Consider the following 20,643-nt stretch of genomic DNA (forward strand, 5'->3'; position numbering starts at 1 on the left):
GGAATGGAGGCATTTTTGGAGGGGGTGGTTCATCCAGTTACAGTGATCACGGATCGCAAGAAGTTAGCTTACATTGAATCCGCTGAAATGTTAACTCCTAGCCAGGCCTAGACATGCCAGATGGTCCTTATTTTTCCCTCGGTTTAATTTTTCTATTACTTTCAGACCAGGGTCTAAGAATGTGAAAGCTGATGCTTTATCTTATAGTCTAGATTCCATTTCTCCTCCAGAACCTCCGTCCTCTATTATTCCTCAGGGTATTGGGGTGTCTATGGTAACCTCGGAATTGGAAGAGGAGATTTCTAAAGTCCAGTCATTGGCACCTACCACTTTCCCAGGGTCTAAATTATTTGTAGAAAACCTATATAGAAAAGAAATACAATAAATAAGATAATGTAAAAAAACAATGAATACCACATACAATATATATACCCCAAAAGAAGATATTGAAATTACCGATTAAAAAATTTATTACTTTATTAATATAAAAAGAACATGATTAGACAACATATTATGATAAAAAAAATTATGACACAAAAGAATATTTATTGAAATAGAGAGATTATTGTAACAAAAATATACATATTAAAAACACATGATAAAAACACAATAGTTGCAGGGGCAGGGAATGTCAACCTAATTGGCAAAAGATAATAAATATATATATGTATATATACTGTATATATATATATATATATATTATATATACTGTATATATTTATGTATAAAAATATTTCATATAATGATGAAAAATATATACAGTATATATAAATAAAAGAATAAAAATTTGGAAAAAATAATAAATGCCTCTATTTAGCAGCTGGTAAAATTAAAAATTAATACAAAAAGTAAATATAATACATAAAAAAATATTTTTCACCATGTGAGTAATCATATAATTCATAATAGTGCATCAAAAATATATATGATTAATTAAATAAGCATGAATAGGTTCATATAATAAACATAACATAGTTGCTAAACATAAAGCAGTGGATTATTTATATCAATGAATGATTAAAAAGGTGAATTCATAGTAGAAATAGTTATTAACCAGCCAAAGAAATAGTGCATCCCATAAAATGCTTACACCTATATAATCAGCAGTATGCTGAGTAAGGTAAAAGGCATTTAATGATAATCCGTGGAGACTACAACTACCAACAAGCTCGACACACCACTGCCCCTCCGCACACCACTTTAACGCGCGTTTTGCTTTCCTTCGTCAGGACTCTCCCTGACGAATATGGATAGGCTGCACACAAAATATGATGGTCACTTTGCCATTTTTGTCAGTGATTTGTGTGCATGCAATTTGGTTGGTTATAGATTCCTGATAAAAAAAAAATGTTGAACTTTAAGGTGAGAGTCCTCAGTGGTTAATACTTTTTGGTTAGCTGACAGGGTGTCGACAAGACATAAACCTTGTCTGATTATCAGACCTAAGTCATCTCAAAAGCTTTGTTTTTCACTTAGAAAAGAAAAGTTTCCTTTTTTTTCTTTTGTTCAATGACTAACACAACATAAAGATATTTTTTCGTGTTACTTTAATGTCCAATTGTTACATTTTATTTCTGGATTCATTCATTTGAATTTTCCAAACATCTAAATTCCAAAGTAATGTTCATATTTGATTTTTTTGCTCATTGGTAATGTACTATTGTTTTATAAAGGACTAGCTAACAGATCCTATTTTTCTATGGAATTTAGCTAAAAAAACAAAATACATCATTTCCATGATTGTTTTCTTTTACAGAAGAGACTATGATCTATTTAACAATTGTGGTCAATGCATGATAAAAAAGAAAACTGATTTCCATTCACTTTAGATCCCTTGAGATCTTAGCCTTAACCAGTAGTTCTGTTTAATTAAATGTGACAGTAAAAAAATAAATTTGAAATATATTCAATAATATAGTGTTCTTATATAGTTAAATAAAATATATATAATTTTCATAATGTCATTTTATTTCCATACAGGTCTAAAGAGAAAGTAATGGTCTATTTATGTGCTACAATGTGGCATGAGACTTATGATGAAATGCTGAAAATTCTCACTTCAATATTTAGGTATTACTTTTCAGTGTATTTTATAAAATACATATCAACTCCATAATGAAAGAAATGCATGAAAATAAATAAATCTAATGTAATAAAAATAGGGAAACAAATATCCTTTGGAGAAAAACTGGAGCAAATAAAACTAATGCAAAGGCAAAACCTAACCGTTTACTTATGTATATGGAAGAGTTCGAAGATATACAGTAGTATGCAAATGTTTTAGGCAGGTGTACAAGGTACAAATGCTTTAAAAAAACGAAGAGTCAATAGTTTATTTTTATGAATTACCTAGCTGAAGAGCCCGACGCTGCCCGGGCATAGTAACTAACTGTGGTCAATTATAAAAAATTATGATGATTATCCTCCATCCCATAGTCCAGTGCCCATATACCCATCATACATATCCTCCATCCCATAGTCCCGTGCCCATATACCCATCATACATATCCACCATCCCATAGTCCCGTGCCCATATACTCATCATACATATCTGCCATCCCATAGTCCCGTGCCCATATACTCATCATACATATCCTCCATCCCATAGTCCCGTGCCCATATACTCATCATACATCCTCCATCCCATAGTCAACCGACATCATAATGAGCGGTGGGGGACAGCAAGCAGTGCAAACCATGTAAGGATTCACAAGTCTGCAGTCACAAAGAATCAATGCTGACTTGTTATTTTAGATCAAACAACCCCTTTAAGTACTATCTTCAGCATAAAGAAGGACAAGGATTCCTTGAAATGATGATATGACCCACAGAAACCCTGATCTCATCATCGAGTCTGTCTGGGATTATGTGAAGAGACAGAAGGATTTGCACAAGCCTGTTTTCACAGATCTGGGATTAGTTATCTAAGATGTTTGGAACAATATCCCTGCTGTGTTCCTTCAAAAACTGTGCCAGCAAAGAATTGATGCTTTGATGCTGTTTTGAAGACAAAAAGTGGTCACAACAAACAATGAATTGATTTATACTGTAATTTTCTTTTTTTCAATTACTTTGCATTTTCTTAATTAATAAAAATAAATTATTATTAGATTTTGAAGCATTGTTACCTTGAAGAATTCTTTCGTACACCTGCCCAAAACTTTTTCAAATTAATGTAGTTGTCAAAAAACAAGAGTTCAACCAGAGTTCAATCAACAGCAGTCTAAGATACATGGGCACCTTTTATGCATCATTTCCAGTAACTAGCATTAAAACACTATAAGTGTTAAAGTATTTAAATAAATATTTAAAGGGAATCCATCACCACATTTGATCTATCTAAACTATTATTATGGGCATACAGGTTATAGCCTGCTGAAAAGAGTCCCACCTGTATGTCTCATATCAGATGGCTTGTTGTTAAGACATCATCTTTTATCACTTTATATAAATGACTTCTTCCAGGCTCTGGGGCGGATGGTACCTGGAAGTAGGGCCGGTGTTAGAGGCAGGCAGACCAGGCAGCTGCCTATATCCCCTGCTCCTCCAGGGGCCCCCAACAAGTGACGTGCCACTAATAGCGGCACTGCATGCGGCCGCTATGGAGCCTGGCGCCGCCCCCCATAGACGCCGATACAGTTGAAAGCAGTGATGGAGGAGAGAGCATCAGACGCTCCTTCTCCTATCACTCCCCCCCTTTTGTGACTCAGCAGAAGCGCAATGATGTTACTTCATCATGCGCCACGCTGTACCAGCAGTGGAGCCAATGAGGCTGGAGCAGAGCCTGGAGCAGTGCGGGGAACAAGGAGAAGGGGTGAGTATTGTGTGAGTGTGTGCATTTTGTGCGTGTGTTAGTGCAGGGGCTGCATTATACTATGTGTGTGCGTGCCTGCACTATACTTTGTGTTGAAGGGGAGCTGCACTATACTGTGTGTGGCGGGCTACACTATACTGTGTGGGGGCTACACAATACTTTGAGTTGGGGAGTTGCACTTTACTGTGTGTGGGGGGAGCTGCACTATACTGTGTGGTGGGGGAGCTGCACTATATTGTGTGTTGGGGAGCTACTGTACTGTGTGTTGGGGAGGTGCACTGTACTGTGTGTTGGGGAGCTGCACTATACTGTGTATGGGGGGCTGCACTATACTGTGTGTTGGGGAGCTGCACTATACTGTGTGTTGGCGGAGCTGCACTATACTGTGTGTGGGGGCGGGGCTGCACTATACTGTGTGTGTGGCAGCATTATACTGCATGTGTGTGGGGGGCTGCATTATATTGTGTGTGTGTGGCTGTAGTATACTCTGGGATTGCCGTATACTCTGAGGGGGGTTACAATATACCCTGAGGGGTGCTGCATTATACTCTATCAAAGACCATGGTAGTGCATTATACTATGTGTACTATATGGGGCCTGCATTATACTGTATCGAGGACTATCTGTACCCATCATTCTTCCTCAACCGATGTAAAAACTCGGGAACAAGCACTGAATGACTTAATTATTGTCGATCACACTTGTTTATCGGCCTTCATATGTAAATATAACCAAAATATGTGAGCATTTAGGGCCCAACTTTAAAATTTTTCCCAGGGCCCCACTTTCTCTAAAACCGGCCCTGCCTGGAAGATAACTCTGCCTCCAGAGCTTGTTTTCCATGAAAGGGTAGTTTCCGGTGAGATGTGTAATGGCCGCTCTCTGCTCTCCTGATCTCACTTCAGTGCTGTGTCTGATGATAACTAACACATCTGCAGGTTCCTCTCAGTGCTTCAGCTTCCATCTCAGAGGCAGACAAGGCTGCAATATCAAATTTCATTATCCCTGTTCTGTGATAGTTAGTTGTCTCATAATTTAAGCCATCTGAAAAAAATTTTTTTAAATCAACAGTTACAGAAGGAGTGAGGACCCTACTCACAAGCTTACAATCTATAAGCAAATGGGGGAGGGCACAATAAGTAAAAAGTGCTTGTCATGAATGGTCTAGCCATCATTATAATACAGCCGGTCAGCAAACAGCAGGGCAGCACGGTGGCTCAGTGGTTAGCACTGTTGCTTTGCAGCGCTTGGGTCCTGGGTTCAATTCCCATCAAGAACAACATCTACAAGGAGTTTGTATGTTCTCCTGGTGTTGTGTGGGTTTCTTCTGGGTTCTCTGGTTTCCTCCTAAAGACCAAGATTGTAAACCCAAATGGGGATAATGTCTGTTAAGTGCTGTAAAAGTAATGGTGCTATATAAGCAAAGCATATTAAATATCTGTATAAGTACAGTTACCAAGTGTTGTTGGGTACATGAAGGATGTGGAGACAGATGAATAAGGGACCAGATACTGATTAGAAGTGGGAGATCTGGATAAGTAAGGTGATGACATTTGATTTTAAAGCACGCTAGAAATTAACTTGATCATTCGGGATAGTGCATTCCAGAAAACTGGCGAAGCACTAGAGATGTCTTGGCGATAGAGGTGCAAGGTTCAGATTATGGAGGATGTTAGTCTTAGATCAGTTGCAGAATGGAAAGTAACTTGACAGCTCGAGTTTACATTCAAATGATTTTATATAACCTTACTTGCCTAGTTTAGTTTTACTTCATTTGTGATGCAGTTTTTTTTTTCACTTTTTTTTGCCAGTCTTTGGTCATAATATATTTATTTATATTTTTTGACAGGCTAGACAAGTATGAGTCTACAATCAGCGATAATACCTTTTGTTTTGAGGCACATATTTATTTTGATGATGCTTTCGACAATAAGTCTGAGCCCGATGACAATAAAAGAAAACGAATTACTAACAGCTATGTTGAATGCCTGGTCACCGTAATCGAGGAAGTCTACAGGTGGATATACACACTATATTTAAGCTTCTATTTTGTGAAATCTCAACAAAGTAAATAATCTCCTCTAGTTCCAGACCCTATTAAGGCAATCCTGTACCTAGGAATAATGTATATTTGATATTTTATAAAATGCATGTCATTTTCTGCACAATTTATATTTTAATGCTATGATAAATTATTTATTTTATTTAACCTCACTTTTCCAATAATTGCATCATGTTTTGAGGCCCTTCACCTACTATTTTTATATTTACTCTGTTGTATTCTTGCGTTGGAGAAGGGTCTCAGGTGCCATGGTGGTGCGCCCGCCAGGGCAAGTGGGGTACTCGGTACCGGGCTGCTTTCTTAAAGGGGCAGTGTCACAGCGGCGGTGATCTGGTCCGTGGCCCTGGACATCCAATGGAAGGGGAGTATTTACAGGGAAATGAGAAATAAAGAGTTTTTGTAAAGAGTATTCGTGATGCCACCTGTGGTGCCTGGTCAGAGGCGACCAGCGCTGCAGTGCAGATCCTCTGGGATAGATGGTGTGATGCAGCAGTGGTGAAATAGCTCTTCACAGGCAGAGCTGAGTCCCAGGGCAGATGAGAAAGATGTTGAAGAATAGATGGGGAAGTAGTAGGTAGCAAGGGATGTAGCTTTGCTGAGAAGGTGATGAATTAAGGATTCAAAGGACACAACAGAGTGCAGTTTCTTTTACCTTTTACTGTGCTTGGTTGGTACAGTCCAGGACTCAGATTACAGATGGTACAGGAGTCGATCAGCCTGAAAGCAATTTAGGAATCTCTTTATGCAGGTGGGTTGAGAGGTCTCCTTTTCTAGTGCTATTCTGAAGTACTTGCGGTTCTGAACTCCACACAAGTTCCTCTTTCTGTCTGTTACTTAGAACTCCACTCGCATGACAGGTAGCTGTAGCCTCCTTCATGAACTGCCCTTAATGACGTCTCTGGCTCACATGTTGCTACTGTGTGGTCGAGTCTCAGTTGGGAAAAGAGCATTTACAGCCTTTATTCCACCGGTTTCTGCTTTGGGACCTTTAGCATCCACACAGCCTCAGAATCTAGCGTCCGGCCTCTGCGCTTCAGCTTGGGGACGAGCTCTGCTATAGCTCCAGTCCCCAGCTCGTCTACCACATCCTCACTCTTCCCTGTCCATCCTCTAACTAACTTCCTATCCTTGATCACAGAGAGCAGCTCCTCTGCAGTTAGGTTCAGAGCTCCCTCTGCTGGCCTAGAGTAGGAACTGTACTGTGTGCTGGAATTACATGATAAAGAGATCCTTTCACTGCTTCCAGACATGACACTACTCTCCCTAGGAGGAAGGTAAGGCCACTGTGGCGGCCGTACTCCTGGGGGCGCCACAATGGCAAGGTGCAATTACCCCCTCTGCACCCACTATGGCTAATCCCTGTGCACAGGAGAGGGGGTACTGTCATTAGGACATAAGAGTATTCTTGGCATCAGGCCTGAAATATAAGTATCGTATTTCAAAATTATCTAATTTTTCATCTTTACTTCGGTTAGAACATTTGCATTTTGATTGTGATCATTTATAGTATCGCACTTTCCCAAAATTATCTTTGGCATTTTATTATTTTAAATGTTGAATTCTGAACTCTTTAGAGTCTTCACTCGCAACAAGAATCAAGTCTTTAATCATGTCAATACATCAGAACGCGAAATACAAGCAATAATGCCTACACCATATGGAGGACGGCTATGCTACAAGCTTCCTTGTGGAAATATGCTTTATGTTCATCTAAAAGACAAACAGAGAATACGCCACAAAAAGAGATGGTCACAGGTAAAATAGGAAAAATCATATGATGCCTGACCTCTTTTTGGCTTTATACATTCAGTGATGCCTAAATATACTATAGGAGCAAAACCTAGTAAAATAATGACATATTCTGTACTCTACAATGAATAAATACCATTTTGTTAATAGAGAAGATAATGAAATACTTTCTTCTGTTTTCAGTCTTACTGTTCAGTGTGGGGTCCACACACTGATATCCATTGAAAAGAATAGATGTTAAAGGGAACCTGGTATCTTGTTCATGCTGCCCAAACTTCCCATGGTCAGCTATTTTCAGTGCTGTTCTAAGTGATTGATAGGTTTGTCTCATAAAGAGAGACCTGTCGATCACCTGGAGCTTTGCTGGGAGTGGAGACAGACTAGTCTTGTCTTTGGCCATGGTCCCTAGGCTAGAGTGTTTCAGAGAATCAGCCATGTGCTGATTCATGCTGCCCAAGATTTGGTCAGCCTGAATCAGAAGACAGGTTTTCTTTAAAGGGATATTTCCTTCTCCAAGACCCTGTCCCAATATGTAGTAGAATCAAACCAATATACGTCCAACTAAATAATAATCAGCTATCATATTAGGTTTCACTAGAGAAATACAATAAATCTAAGTGCCTAGACCAATATGTATATATATGGTTAAGCATGGTTAAGCACGTTTTGCCTCACTTCCTCTGGGGGTGTTGGGGTGGAGGGACACTGGACCTGTCTTGCCTGTGTGACCTAGCAACACCTTTTACTACTAATGGAATTATTTATTATTTATTTACACATATGTCACTCCATTGTCATCTTAGGAGGCAGCCCATATACCTTGTAATTATGCCCAATATGTGCTAGTAGGTCCCCTGAAGAGTCAACAAGTGACGAAACGCGTCTGGATGCACAGGGGTATTGTAGTGCCTTATTGTGAGGGTTAGATGTGGACTGCCCTTGTCAGGGCGGGAGTCATGGGTGTCAGAATTGTTAGCTCATTTAGGGCCTGATTAGGGCGAATGCCTTTATTCCTGACCTGATATGACTCTGATGGGACATCTGACTTTGGACATCTTCCATATGCATGCGGTGAGATCTTTCCTTTTTCTCATAATGTTTATGGATTCTGTCTTTTGATGTCCCCTCTATACACATGAACAGGCATATTCCTTGATAACCTGAACAGGGTAGAGGTTCTTTTTTTATACCTCTGATAAGGAAACCGTTCATTGTTTGACTTTGGTCTCTATTTACACTGTCTCAGACCAAGTATTTTTTTCTGTCCAGTCCCTTCAAATTCTGGACTTGGAATAGTCACATGTATATACTCTGTGTGATCTGTTGTTGAGATATATACAGACACTCTCTGTTATAGTCTGTGGCATTTTTTTAGTTTGTTTTATCTTCACTATATCTTTTGGTAGCTTTTATTATATTCATTAAAGGTTATGTTTCATGATTTTTCTCTATTGCTGATTTGCTACCTTATATCGTGAGAATTTGTGGTTTTTATTCCACTAAGTGCTGTATTTCTACGCATATGGGAACTTTAATCTATGGCACCTTATCCAGTTTTGGACAGGAATCACTGTTAATGACTGCTGAGTACTGTTGTCACTGATGCTATTTTGCTACCTTTACATCACACATCTTAGGAACCGAACGATTATGTATGTGAGGCGCCTTAGTTTTAAACATTTTTGTATTGCTATGTATATTATTAATAAACTTTGGTATTTAAATTAATTTGGGCTTTTCACTTATCTGCTCAGCCGCATACAGTTTTGCTCAAAAGTTTACATAGCCTGGCAGAATCTTTGCTTTCTTGGCCTTTTTTCAGAGAAGATGAATGATACCAAAACTTTTTCTCCACTCATGGTTAGCGGTTGGATGAAGCCATTTATTGTCAAACTACTGTGTTTTCTCTTTTTAAATCATAACGACAACCCAAAGCATCCAAATGACCCTGATCAAAAGTTTACATACCCCATTCCTTAATACCATGTATTACCCCCTCTAATATCAATGACAGCTTGAAGTCTTTTGTGGTAGTTGTGGATGAGGTTCTTTATTTTCTCAGATGGTAAAGCTGCCCACACTTCTCAGCAAAAAGCTTTCAGCTCCTTTAAATTCCTGTGCTGTGTAGCATGAACTGCATGCTTGAGATCTCCCCAGAGTGGCTCAATGATCTTGAGGTCAGGAGACTGAGATGGCCACTCCAGAACCTTCACTTTGTCCTTCTGTAGCCAATGACAGGTCGACTTGGCCTTGTGTTTTTGATCTTAGTCATTTTGGAACGTCCAAGCATGTCCAATATGCAGCTTCCGGGCTGATGATTGCAAATTTGCCTCCAGTATTTGCTGATAACGTGTTGCATTCATCTTTCCTTCAACTTTGACCACGTTTCCTGTGCCTTTGTAGCTCACACATCCCCAAAACATCAGTGATCCACCTCTGTGCTTTAAAGTAGGAATGGTGTTCCTTTCATCATAGGCCTTGTAGACCGCTCTCTAAATGTAACGTTTATGGTTGTGGCCAAAAAGTTCAATTTTGGCCTCATCACTTCAAATTACCTTGTTCCAGAAGTTTTGAGGCTTGTCTCTGTGCTGTTTTGCGTATTGTAGGCAAGATACTTTGTGGCATGTGCGCAGTAATGGCTTTCTTCTGGGAACTCGACCATGCAGCCCATTTTTCTTTAAGTGCCTCCTTGTTGTGCATCTTGAAACAGCCACACTGCTAGTTTTTTGAGAGTCCAGTATTTCAGCTGTTATTTGTGGGATTTTCTTTGCATCTCAAACAATTTTCCCGGCAGCTGTGGACAAAATTTTTGTTGGTCTACCTGACCGTGGTTTTATTTCTACAGAGCCGCTGATTTTCCATTTGTTAATCACAGTTTGAATGCTGCTGACTGGCATTATCAATGCCTTGGATATCTTTTTGTATCCCTTTCCTGTTTTATACAATTCAACTACCTTTTCCTATAGATCCGTTGACAATTCTTTTGCTTTCCCCATAAATCACAATCCAGAAACGTCAGTGGCTGGATGAAAGATGCAAGAGTCTGTCTGGATCCCAGAAACTCACTCAGCTTTTATGCATACACTGATTACAAGCAAACAGGTCACTACCTTTAGTAGCAATTCACACACACTTGTGTCAACTTCTGTGCATGTTATCAGGCCCAAATTACCAGGGTATGTGAACTTTTGATCAGGGTCATTTTGATGTTTTGGGTTATCATTATGGTTTAAATAGAGAAAACACAGTAGTTTGACAATAAATAGCTTCATCCAACCACTAACCATGAGTGGAGAAAAATGTTTGGTGTTATCATTCATATTCTCTGAAAAAAAGGCTTCACCAAACCAGTAACCATGAATGAAGAAAAGGTTTTAGTATTATCATTCATGTTATCTGAAAAAAAGGCCAAGAAAGCAAAAATTCTGCTGGGGTATGTAAACTTTTGAGCACAACTGAATATACATATAGGTCTAGGCACTTACATTTATCCCAATATGTAGTATGCATTATAATTTATATTAGCAAATACATCCAATTAGAAATATAGTATAGTTCTTTAGACAAGATATGTAGTTTACCCCATGTGCATGGCATTGCAGTAGCTTAGGTATCCATGGTTGCATTCATAGTGACAGTTAGTTAGGTATTTATCTAGTTAGTTAGTTATTGTTAGTCTTAACCATGGATTTCTAAGTTACTGCAATGCCATACACATGGAGTAAACAACATCGCGAATCGGAAGAACTATATTATATTTCTAACTAGCGGAAAAGCGCGGCGCTGCCCGGGCATAGTAACTAACCACGGTTAGTTAAAACAAATTATAATGATTATATCTATATATATAAAGCTGAGTGTATAGCCCCTCCCACTCCGCATAGCCACATTCACTATAATATTCCACACAATCCCGTCAGCCAGAGCTACTGGACAACTACCCCTAATATCCCACATCATCCCATCAGCCAGAGCCACCGGACTACTAATATCCCACATCATCCAGTCAAAGCCACCGGACTACTACCCTTAATAACCCACATCATCTTGTCAGCCATAGCCACCGGACAACTACCACTAATATCCCACATCATGCCGTCACAGCCGCCGGACTACTACCCCTATTATCCCACATCATCCCGTCAGCCAGAGCCACCGGACTACTACCCCTAATATCCCAGATCATCCCATCAGCCCGGGGTCAGAACCAGAGCGCTGAGTGGAATTGCCCTAACTTCCATACCGGGGATCCCTTTAAGAGAGGACTGGGGTCAAAACCAAAGCACTGGATGGATATGCCCTGACCTCTATACCAATGATCGCTTTAATAGAGGACTGGGGTCAGTACCAGAGCATTTGAAGGCAATTACCCTGACTTCCATACCAGGGATCCCTTTAAGAGAGCCTGGGGTCAGAACCAGAACACTGAGTGGAATTGCCCTAATTTCCATACCAAGGATCCCTTTAAGAGAGGCTTGGCATCAGAACCAAAGCACTGGATGGTTTTGCCCTGACTTCCATACCAATGATCCCTTTAAGAGAGGCCTGGGGTCAGAATCAGAGCGCTGAGGGATTTGCCCTAACTTCCATACTGGAGATCCCTTTAAGAGAGGCCTGGGGTCATTACCAAACCGCAGAGTGGATTTGCCCTCACTTCCATTCCAGGGATCCCTTTAAGAGGGGCCTGGGGTCAGAATCAGAGTGCTTAGTGGAATTGCCCTAACTTCCATACCAATGATCCCTTTAAGAGACCCTGGGGTCAGAACCACAGAGCTGAGTGGAATGGTCCTAACTTCCATACTGGGGATCCCTTTAAGAGAGGCCTGGGGTCAAACCAAAGCACTGGATGGATTTGCCCTAACTTCCATACCGGAGATCCCTTTAAGAGAGGCCTGGGGTCAGAACCAGAGTGCTGAGTGGAACGGTCCTAATTCCATACCAGGGATCCCTTTAAGAGAGGCCTGGGGTCAAAACCAAAGCACTGGATGGATTTGCCGACTTCCATACCAATGATCCCTTTAATAGAAGCCTGGGGTCAGAATCAGAGCACTGAGGGATTTGCCCTAACTTCCATACCGGAGATCCCTTTAAGAGGGAAGATGTGCCTATGGGATGGAGGATGTTTGATGGGTATATGGGCATGGGAGGGGGAATTCATTTCTGTCATGTGCTCTCTGCTCCTTTCTGAGGGGCAGACAATGGCTGGGAGCTTATGTTTGCGGGGATGCTAGATTTCTCCCATCTGGTCACTGCTGAGGTGTTTTCTGGAGTGGGAAAATTGTTGCTCATAGCAACCAATCACAGCTCAGCTTCTTTTAAACAGCTCTGGTGAAATTAAAGATGCTTAGTGATTGGTTAGTTATAACAAATTATAATGATTATATCTATATATATAAAGCTGAGTGTAGAGTCCCACCCACTCCGCATAGCCACATTCACTATAATATTCCACATCATCTTGTCAGCCAGAGCCACCGGACTACTACCCCTAATATCCCACATCATCCCGTCAGCCAGAGCCACCGGACTACTACCCCTAATATCCCACATCATCCGATCAGCCACAGCTACCGGACCACTACCCCTAATATCCCACATTGTCCCGTCAGCCAGTGCCACCGGACTACTACCCCTAATATCCTACATCATCCCGTCAAAGCCACCAGACTACTACCACTAATATCCCACATCATCCCATCACAGCCGCCGGACTACTACCCATAATATCCCACATCATCCCGTCCGCCAGAACCACCGGACTACTACCCCTAATATCCCACATCCTGTCAGCCAGAGCCACCAGACTATTACCCCTAATATCCCACATTATCCCGTCAGCCAGAGCCACCGGACTACTCCCCTTAATATCCCACATCATCCCATAAGCCAGAGCCACTGGACTACTACCCCTAATATCCCACATCATCCCGTCAGTCTAGGGTCAGAACCAGAGCGCTGAGTGGAACGGTCCTAGCTTCCATCCTGGGGATCCCTTTAAGAGAAGCCTGGGGTCAGTACCAAAGCGCAGAGTGGATTTACCCTCACTTCCATACCGGGGATCCCTTCAAGAGGGGACTTGGGTCAGAACCAGAGCACTTAGTGGATTTGCCCTAACTTCCATACTGGAAATCCCTTTAAGAGAGCCTGGGATCATAACCAGAGCGCTGAGTGGATTTGCCCTGACTTGCATACCAATGATCCCTTTAATAGAACCGTGGGGTCAGAATCAGAGCGCCGAGGGATTTGCAGGAGATCCCTTTAAGAGAGCCTGGGGTCAGTACCACAGCATTTGAAGGCAATTGCCCTGACTTCTATACCGGGGATCCCTTTAAGAGAGGCCTGGGGTCAGAACCAAAGAGCTGGATGGATTTGCCCTGACTTCCATACCGGAGATCCCTTTAAGAAAGGCCTGGGGTCAGTACCAAAGCGCAGTGTGGATTTGCCCTAACTTCCATACCAATGATCCCTTTAAGAGACCCTGGGTTCTCTCTCTCTCCCCTTTTCCAAAGTTCTGTTCCTTTAAATTTCATACACTGGCCGCTGTGACGGATCCATCCAAAAACCAGATCCGGTGCATCAGTTTTTTGCAAATTTGCAATGGATCCGTGTTTTCACACTTTGATGGTTTGGTACGGAGGAGGTGTGATGAGTATATAGGCACGGGAGGGGGATTCATTTCTGTCATGTGCTCGCTGCTCCTTTCTGGGGGGCAGACAATGGCTGGGAGCTTATGTTCCCAGGGATGCTAGATTTCTCCCACCATGTCAGTGTCTGCTGAGGTGTTGTCAAGTGGGAAAACTTGCTCATAGCAACCAATCACAGCTCAGCTTCTTTTAACCAGCTCTGGTGAAATGAGAGATGTTTAGTGATTGGTTGCAAGGAAAACTGTTGCTCATAGCTCAGCTTCTTTTAACCAGCTCTGGTGAAATGAAAGATGCTTCGTGATACACACATACATACATTCAGTTTTATATATATAGATAGATTGGAGGCTAATATTATTATTACATCTGCTACATATTGGGATAGAAACTTGGATATGGGAATAGCCCTTTAAGTTATTCTATAATGATTGATTAATTTACATTATATTACTTTACAAATGAAGTATTTAGCAAAGTTTATACTAAAAATATTTTGGGGGGATATATTGTGATATTTACCCTAAGCAAAGTTTATCCTATTATTTTGCAGATAATGTACATGTACTACTTGTTAGGATGGAAGCTATATCGCAAATATGCAGCAAAGGTGGAAAAAGATCCTAAAAAAAAGCATACTATTGAAGAAAAGCTATTGGTAAGGGAAGGAAATCATTTTCCCCAATTAGTTTGAGTAATATATTCATTCAGTCTGTAACCCAGCAGTTTCACAACAGGGGAGTAAAAGAATGATATATTGTATATTTTTAGATGCACCAAGTCTATTGTCTTTCATCATATGGATTATTATTACCATTTTTAAATATTACAGTACATTTTCTATTATTCAATCTAAGCATCTACAGTATAAGATTAATTTGTTTATTTCTCCACAGAAGACAAAGTCAAACACATATATACTGGCTCTGGATGGAGACACAGACTTTCAGCCATCATCATTAATGCTTTTAGTAGATCGCCTGAGAACGTACCCGGAAGTTGGAGCTGCTTGTGGAAGAATTCACCCAACTGGAATGGGTAGAAATAATATTAAATTGTATAATACAAGTTTAGAGAAATTATTATGGATTAGTGCAGCACTAAATCATAGAGCTTTGTTATACACATTACACACACACGCTTTCTGTTATAGGCATTACACAACATATGTGCGGACATACACTGAAACTCACACACATGCGCACACACTTTCTGTTATTGGCATTACACAACATATATGATCACACACCTACGTGCACGCAAATTTTCTGTTGTAGTAATTACACAGTATATATGTGCACACACACACATGCGTACTCACCAACACACACACAGAGACCCTTTCTGTTACAGGCATTACATGGCATATGTGCGCACACACAAACATCCGATAATGAAAACATATGCAATAATATACAAAAATAAACTTATCATTAACTGATGATTGTAGGGATAATATTAACCCCTTAGCGACAGAGCCAGTTTGCAGCTTAATGACCAGGCCAATTTTTACAATTCTGACCACTGTCCCTTTATGAGGTTATAACTCTGGAACGCTTTAATGGATCCCGCTGATTCTAAGATTGTTTTTTCGTGACATATTGTACTTCATGTTAGTGGTAAAATTTCTTCGATAAGTCTTGTGTTTATTTATGAAAAAAGCGGAAATATGGCGAAAACTTTGAAAATTTTGCAATTTTAAAACTTTAAATTTTTATGCCCTCAAATCAGAGAGATGTGTCACACAAATTTCTTAATAAATAACATTTCCCACTTTACATCAGCACAATTTTGGAAGCAAAATTTTTTTTTGTTAGGAAGTTATAAGGGTTAAAAGTTGACCAGCGGTTTCTCATTTTTACAACAAAATTTACAAAACCATTTTTTTTGGGGACCACATCATATTTAAAGTCATTTTGAGGGGTGTACATGACAGAAAATACCCAAAAGTGGCACCATTCTAAACACTAGACCCCTCAAGGTGCTCAAAACCACATTCAAGAAGTTTATTAACCCTTTAAGTGCTTCACAGGAACTAAAGCAATGTGGAAGGAAAAAATTAACATTTAACTTTTTTTTGCAAAAAATTTACTTCAGAACCAATTTTTTTTATTTTCACAAGTGTTAAAAGAGAAAATCAACCACAAAATTTGTTGTACAATTTCTCCTGAATATGCTGATACCCTATATGTGGGAGTAAACCACTTTTTCAGCACACGGCAGAGCTCGCAAGGGATGGAGCGCCGTTTGACTTTTTCAACGCAGAATTGGCTGGAATTGAGATCGGATGCCATGTTGCGTTCGGAGAGCCCTTAATGTGCCTAAACAGTGAAACCTCCAACAAGTGACCCCATTTTGGAAACTAGACCCATTAAGGAACTTATCTAGATGTGTGGTGAGCACTTTGAACCCCCAAGGGCTTCACAGAAGTTTATAACGTAGAGCTGTGAAAATAAGAAATCTATTTTTTTCCACAAAAATGATCTTTTCGCCCCCAAATTTTTATTTTTTACAAGGGTAACAGGAGAAATCATACCCGCACAGTTGTTATGCGATTTGTCCTGAGTACGCCGATACCCCATATGTGGGGGGAACCACTGTTTGGGCGCATGGGAGAGCTCGGAAGGGAAGGAGTGCCATTTTGGAATGCAGACTTTGATGGAATGGTCTGTGGGCATCATGTTGCGCTTGCAGAGCCCCTGATGGGCCTAAACAGTAGAAACCCCCCACAAGTGACCCCATTTTGGAAACTAGACCCATTAAGGAACTTATCTAGATGTGTGGTGAGCACTTTGAACCTTCAAGTGCTTCACAGAAGTTTATACCGTAGAGCCGTGAAAATAAAAAATCCATTTTTTTTCCACAAAAATGATCTTTTCGCCCCCAAATTTTTATTTTCACAAGGGTAACAGGAGAAATCATACCCGCACAGTTGTTATGCGATTTGTCCTGAGTACGCCGATACCCCATATGTGGGGGGGAACCACTGTTTGGGCGCATGGGAGAGCTCGGAAGGGAAGGAGTGCCATTTTGGAATGCAGACTTTGATGGAATGGTCTGCGGGCATCATGTTGCGCTTGCAGAGCCCCTGATGGGCCTAAACAGTGGAAACCCCCCACAAGTGACCCCATTTTGGAAATTAGACCCCCTAAGGAACTTATCTAGATGTGTGGTGAGCACTTTGAACCCCCAAGCGCTTCACAAAAGTTTATAAACGCAGAGCCGTGAAAATAAAAAGTCTTTTTTTATTTCCACAAAAGTGATTTTTTAGACCCCAATTTTTAGACCCCCAAAGTTGGCAAATAGTGGAAACCCCTCAATTCTTGCTCCAACCCTAACCCCAACACACCCCTAACCCTAATCCCAACCCTAACCCTAATCCCAACCCTAATCCCTAATCCTAATTCTAACCCTAATTCTAGTTCGCCCTAACCCTAATTCTAACCCTAGTCGTGACCCGAGCCCTAACCCTAGCCCAGCCCTAGCCCTAGCACAACCCTAACCCTAGCCCTAGCCCAACCCTAGCCCTAACCCTAGCCCAACCCTAACCCTAGCCCAACCCTAACCCAACCCTAACCCTAGCCCAACCCTAACCTTAGCCCAACCCTAACCCTAGCCCAACCCTAACCCTAGCCCAACCCTAACCCTAACCCTAGCCTAACCCTAACCCTAACCCTAGCCCTAACCCTACCCTAACCCTAGCCCTAACCCTAGCCCTAACCCTACCCTAAGCCTAACCCTAGCCCTAACCCTACCCCTAGCCCAACCCTAACCCTAACCCTAATGGAAAACTGAAAAAAAAAATATTTTCTTTATTTCATTATATTGGCCTATATAAGGGAGTGATAAACGGGGGGGTTATGTACTATTTTTTTTATTTTGATCACTATGATCGTTTATCATAGTGATCAAAATAATGAATGGAATCTGCCAGCCGGAGCCGGCAGATCCCCGGCGGGCGCCCTGCGCATGCGCCCGCCATTTTTAAGATGGCGGCACCCATCGGAGGATGCCGGCGGGATGTGGGACCACCGGGAGGGGACGGAGGGCCACGGAGAGGTACTGGGGGGGATCGGGGACCCTACTTCTCTCTCTTCTGATGTGTGATCACATCAGAGGAGAGAGAAATTAAATGTAAAATCGTGGATTTTTTTGCGGTCGCCGTTATAGGGTTAATAACGGCGATCGCAAAAGCGGGGGTCGGTAAAAACCGACCGATTCATGTTCTCTGGGGTCTCGGCTACCCCTGGCAGCCGAGACCCCGGAGAAAATCCGACACTGGGGGGCGCTATTCACTTAAATCACAGCGCCGTGAATTAACGGCGCTGTGGTTTTAGTACCGTTAATTACCGCCGTTAAAAGGCGTATCGGCGATCGTTAAGGGGTTAAACTGGTGTGTGTTTGATTAATTATAGACCACAAGTATCCTTTTGTTTTATGTACATTTTTGGGCACCTCTTGTCAAATAACATATTGCATTATAACATATTTGTAGCGGAAACAAAGCGAATTTCACACAAAAGTACATCACAAAACAATCACTGTCCTCAGGGAGACCAGTCAAAGAAAACACTGCGGCAGCCGGCAAAGACAGATTTCAATCAGTGAAATCCTAGGCGCAATGCTCTCTGGGAAATACGAATATGCAAATAAAGTCCGTGGAGCCTCATTTAAGAGTCTCAAACACGGGACACAGGACAATATTCGTATTTCCCAGGGAGCATTGCGCCTAGGATTTCACTGATTGAGCGCCTTTGCCGGCTGCCACAGTGTTTTCTTTGACTGGTCTCCCTGAGGTCAACATCCTATGCTTTATGGAAACAACTCATGCCTTTTTCTTGTTTTCTATACTTTCCCACTCTTTCTTACAGAATACTTGCAGTTTAGATTTTTTGAGAAGTGGGAGGTAAAATATATGTGCATCATGTTTGACATCTAGCATATAAATTATTAATAATATTTAGTGATGAGCAAGTATGCTCGTTACTAGAGATTTCCTGAGCATGCTCGGGTGTTCTCCGAGTATTTTGGGCGTCCTCAGAGATTTAGTTTGTGTCACCGCAGCTACATGATTTGCGGCTGCTAGACAGCCTGAATACATGTGGGGATTTCATAATAAACAGACAACCCCCATATGTATTAAGGCTGTCTAGCAGCCGCAAATCACGTAGCTGCAGCGACACAAACAAAATCTTTGAGCACGCCAAAATACTCAAACACCCAAGCATGCTCGGATATCTCGAGTAACGAGTATACTCGCTCATCACTAATAATATTCAATTCTATGGATGAAGTGAAAGACCCCACACAAAATGTAATGCTGTGCTGTAGCTCAAGATGTTGTAGCAGTGTCTGCAGATATGATTGTATTTATTGTAGAGAATAAGGCTTAAAATAATAATGTTATTTTGCCTCCTTAGGACCCATGGTTTGGTACCAAAAGTTTGAATATGCTGTAGGACACTGGTTACAAAAATCTTCAGAACATGTGTTTGGCAGTGTCTTGTGCAGTCCTGGATGCTTTAGTCTTTTCAGAGCATCTGCTTTAATGGATGACAATGTAATGAAAACCTACAGCATAAAAGCAAATACTGCCATGGAGTATGTTCAATATGATCAAGGTACCTACCAGTTACAATTTTATTAAATACTGCAATGTAACTATGAATGGAGACATGAGCCCCCGATTCATCAGGCAATTTTCAGCAATTTTCAAAGAACTGCTTGAAATGTAACAAATTGTGAAATCTTGTGGTTTATGTCCCCAATTCATTAAAGCTTTTATGCATAGAACGCTTTATAAAGTTTGAACATTTTTTGCGCGAATTGCAAAAAAAATGTTGCAACTTTTGTCCAATTTAATGCAGTTTCATCAAAATAAGGGTTAACCTAGGGTTACGATGGGACAAGACAAAGCATGGCTACACCTGCCAATTGAATTCATCACTAGTGGCTGTGCTTCATATGCAAAAATGTTTCACCAGTGTCTCGAATTCGTTAAGTTGCATGTGTTACTTAATGAATTCGGTACATCTTATTCCTTACGCCATTGTTAAGACTGGCATATGAAACCCCAGTCTTAATAAATCAGGGCCTTGGTGTTTTTACGTCAGATTTGACAACTTTTGAAAAGTTGACAGAGATTAACGGAGATTGGGCAACTGGAGACTGAGCACAGATGTCAAATTCATCCTAATTTACAGTAAAACAGCGGCATCAATTACAACACAAATGTAAACCAGGCCCCGATTGGAGTACATTGCTTGAACTGGCACACAACAGCTGAAAGATGTGCAGAATTCAGAAAAAGACACATGCCTCATATTGAAGGGAACCCATCATCTGATTTGTGCTGCACAAACTGCGGCCAGCTTGAA

At 41.0% G+C, this 20,643-nt stretch overlaps 1 protein-coding gene across 1 annotated transcript in view; it reads left to right on the forward strand.

Annotated features, from left to right (window-relative positions):
* The window catches only part of LOC141072949 (chitin synthase chs-2-like), an 88,197-nt gene that overhangs the window by 16,130 nt on the left and 51,424 nt on the right, over positions 1-20,643 (forward strand). The window contains exons 4-9 of the mRNA XM_073560233.1: positions 1,981-2,070; positions 5,664-5,831; positions 7,451-7,631; positions 14,820-14,924; positions 15,163-15,304; positions 19,687-19,887. Of these exons, the coding sequence (XP_073416334.1) occupies positions 1,981-2,070; positions 5,664-5,831; positions 7,451-7,631; positions 14,820-14,924; positions 15,163-15,304; positions 19,687-19,887 (887 nt within the window). The remainder of the gene's footprint in view (positions 1-1,980; positions 2,071-5,663; positions 5,832-7,450; positions 7,632-14,819; positions 14,925-15,162; positions 15,305-19,686; positions 19,888-20,643) is intronic.

Source organism: Dendrobates tinctorius, unplaced genomic scaffold (assembly GCF_039654945.1).
Source record: "Dendrobates tinctorius isolate UK_male_01 unplaced genomic scaffold, ASM3965494v1 ptg000293l, whole genome shotgun sequence".
In the NCBI taxonomy this organism is placed as follows: domain Eukaryota; kingdom Metazoa; phylum Chordata; class Amphibia; order Anura; family Dendrobatidae; genus Dendrobates; species Dendrobates tinctorius.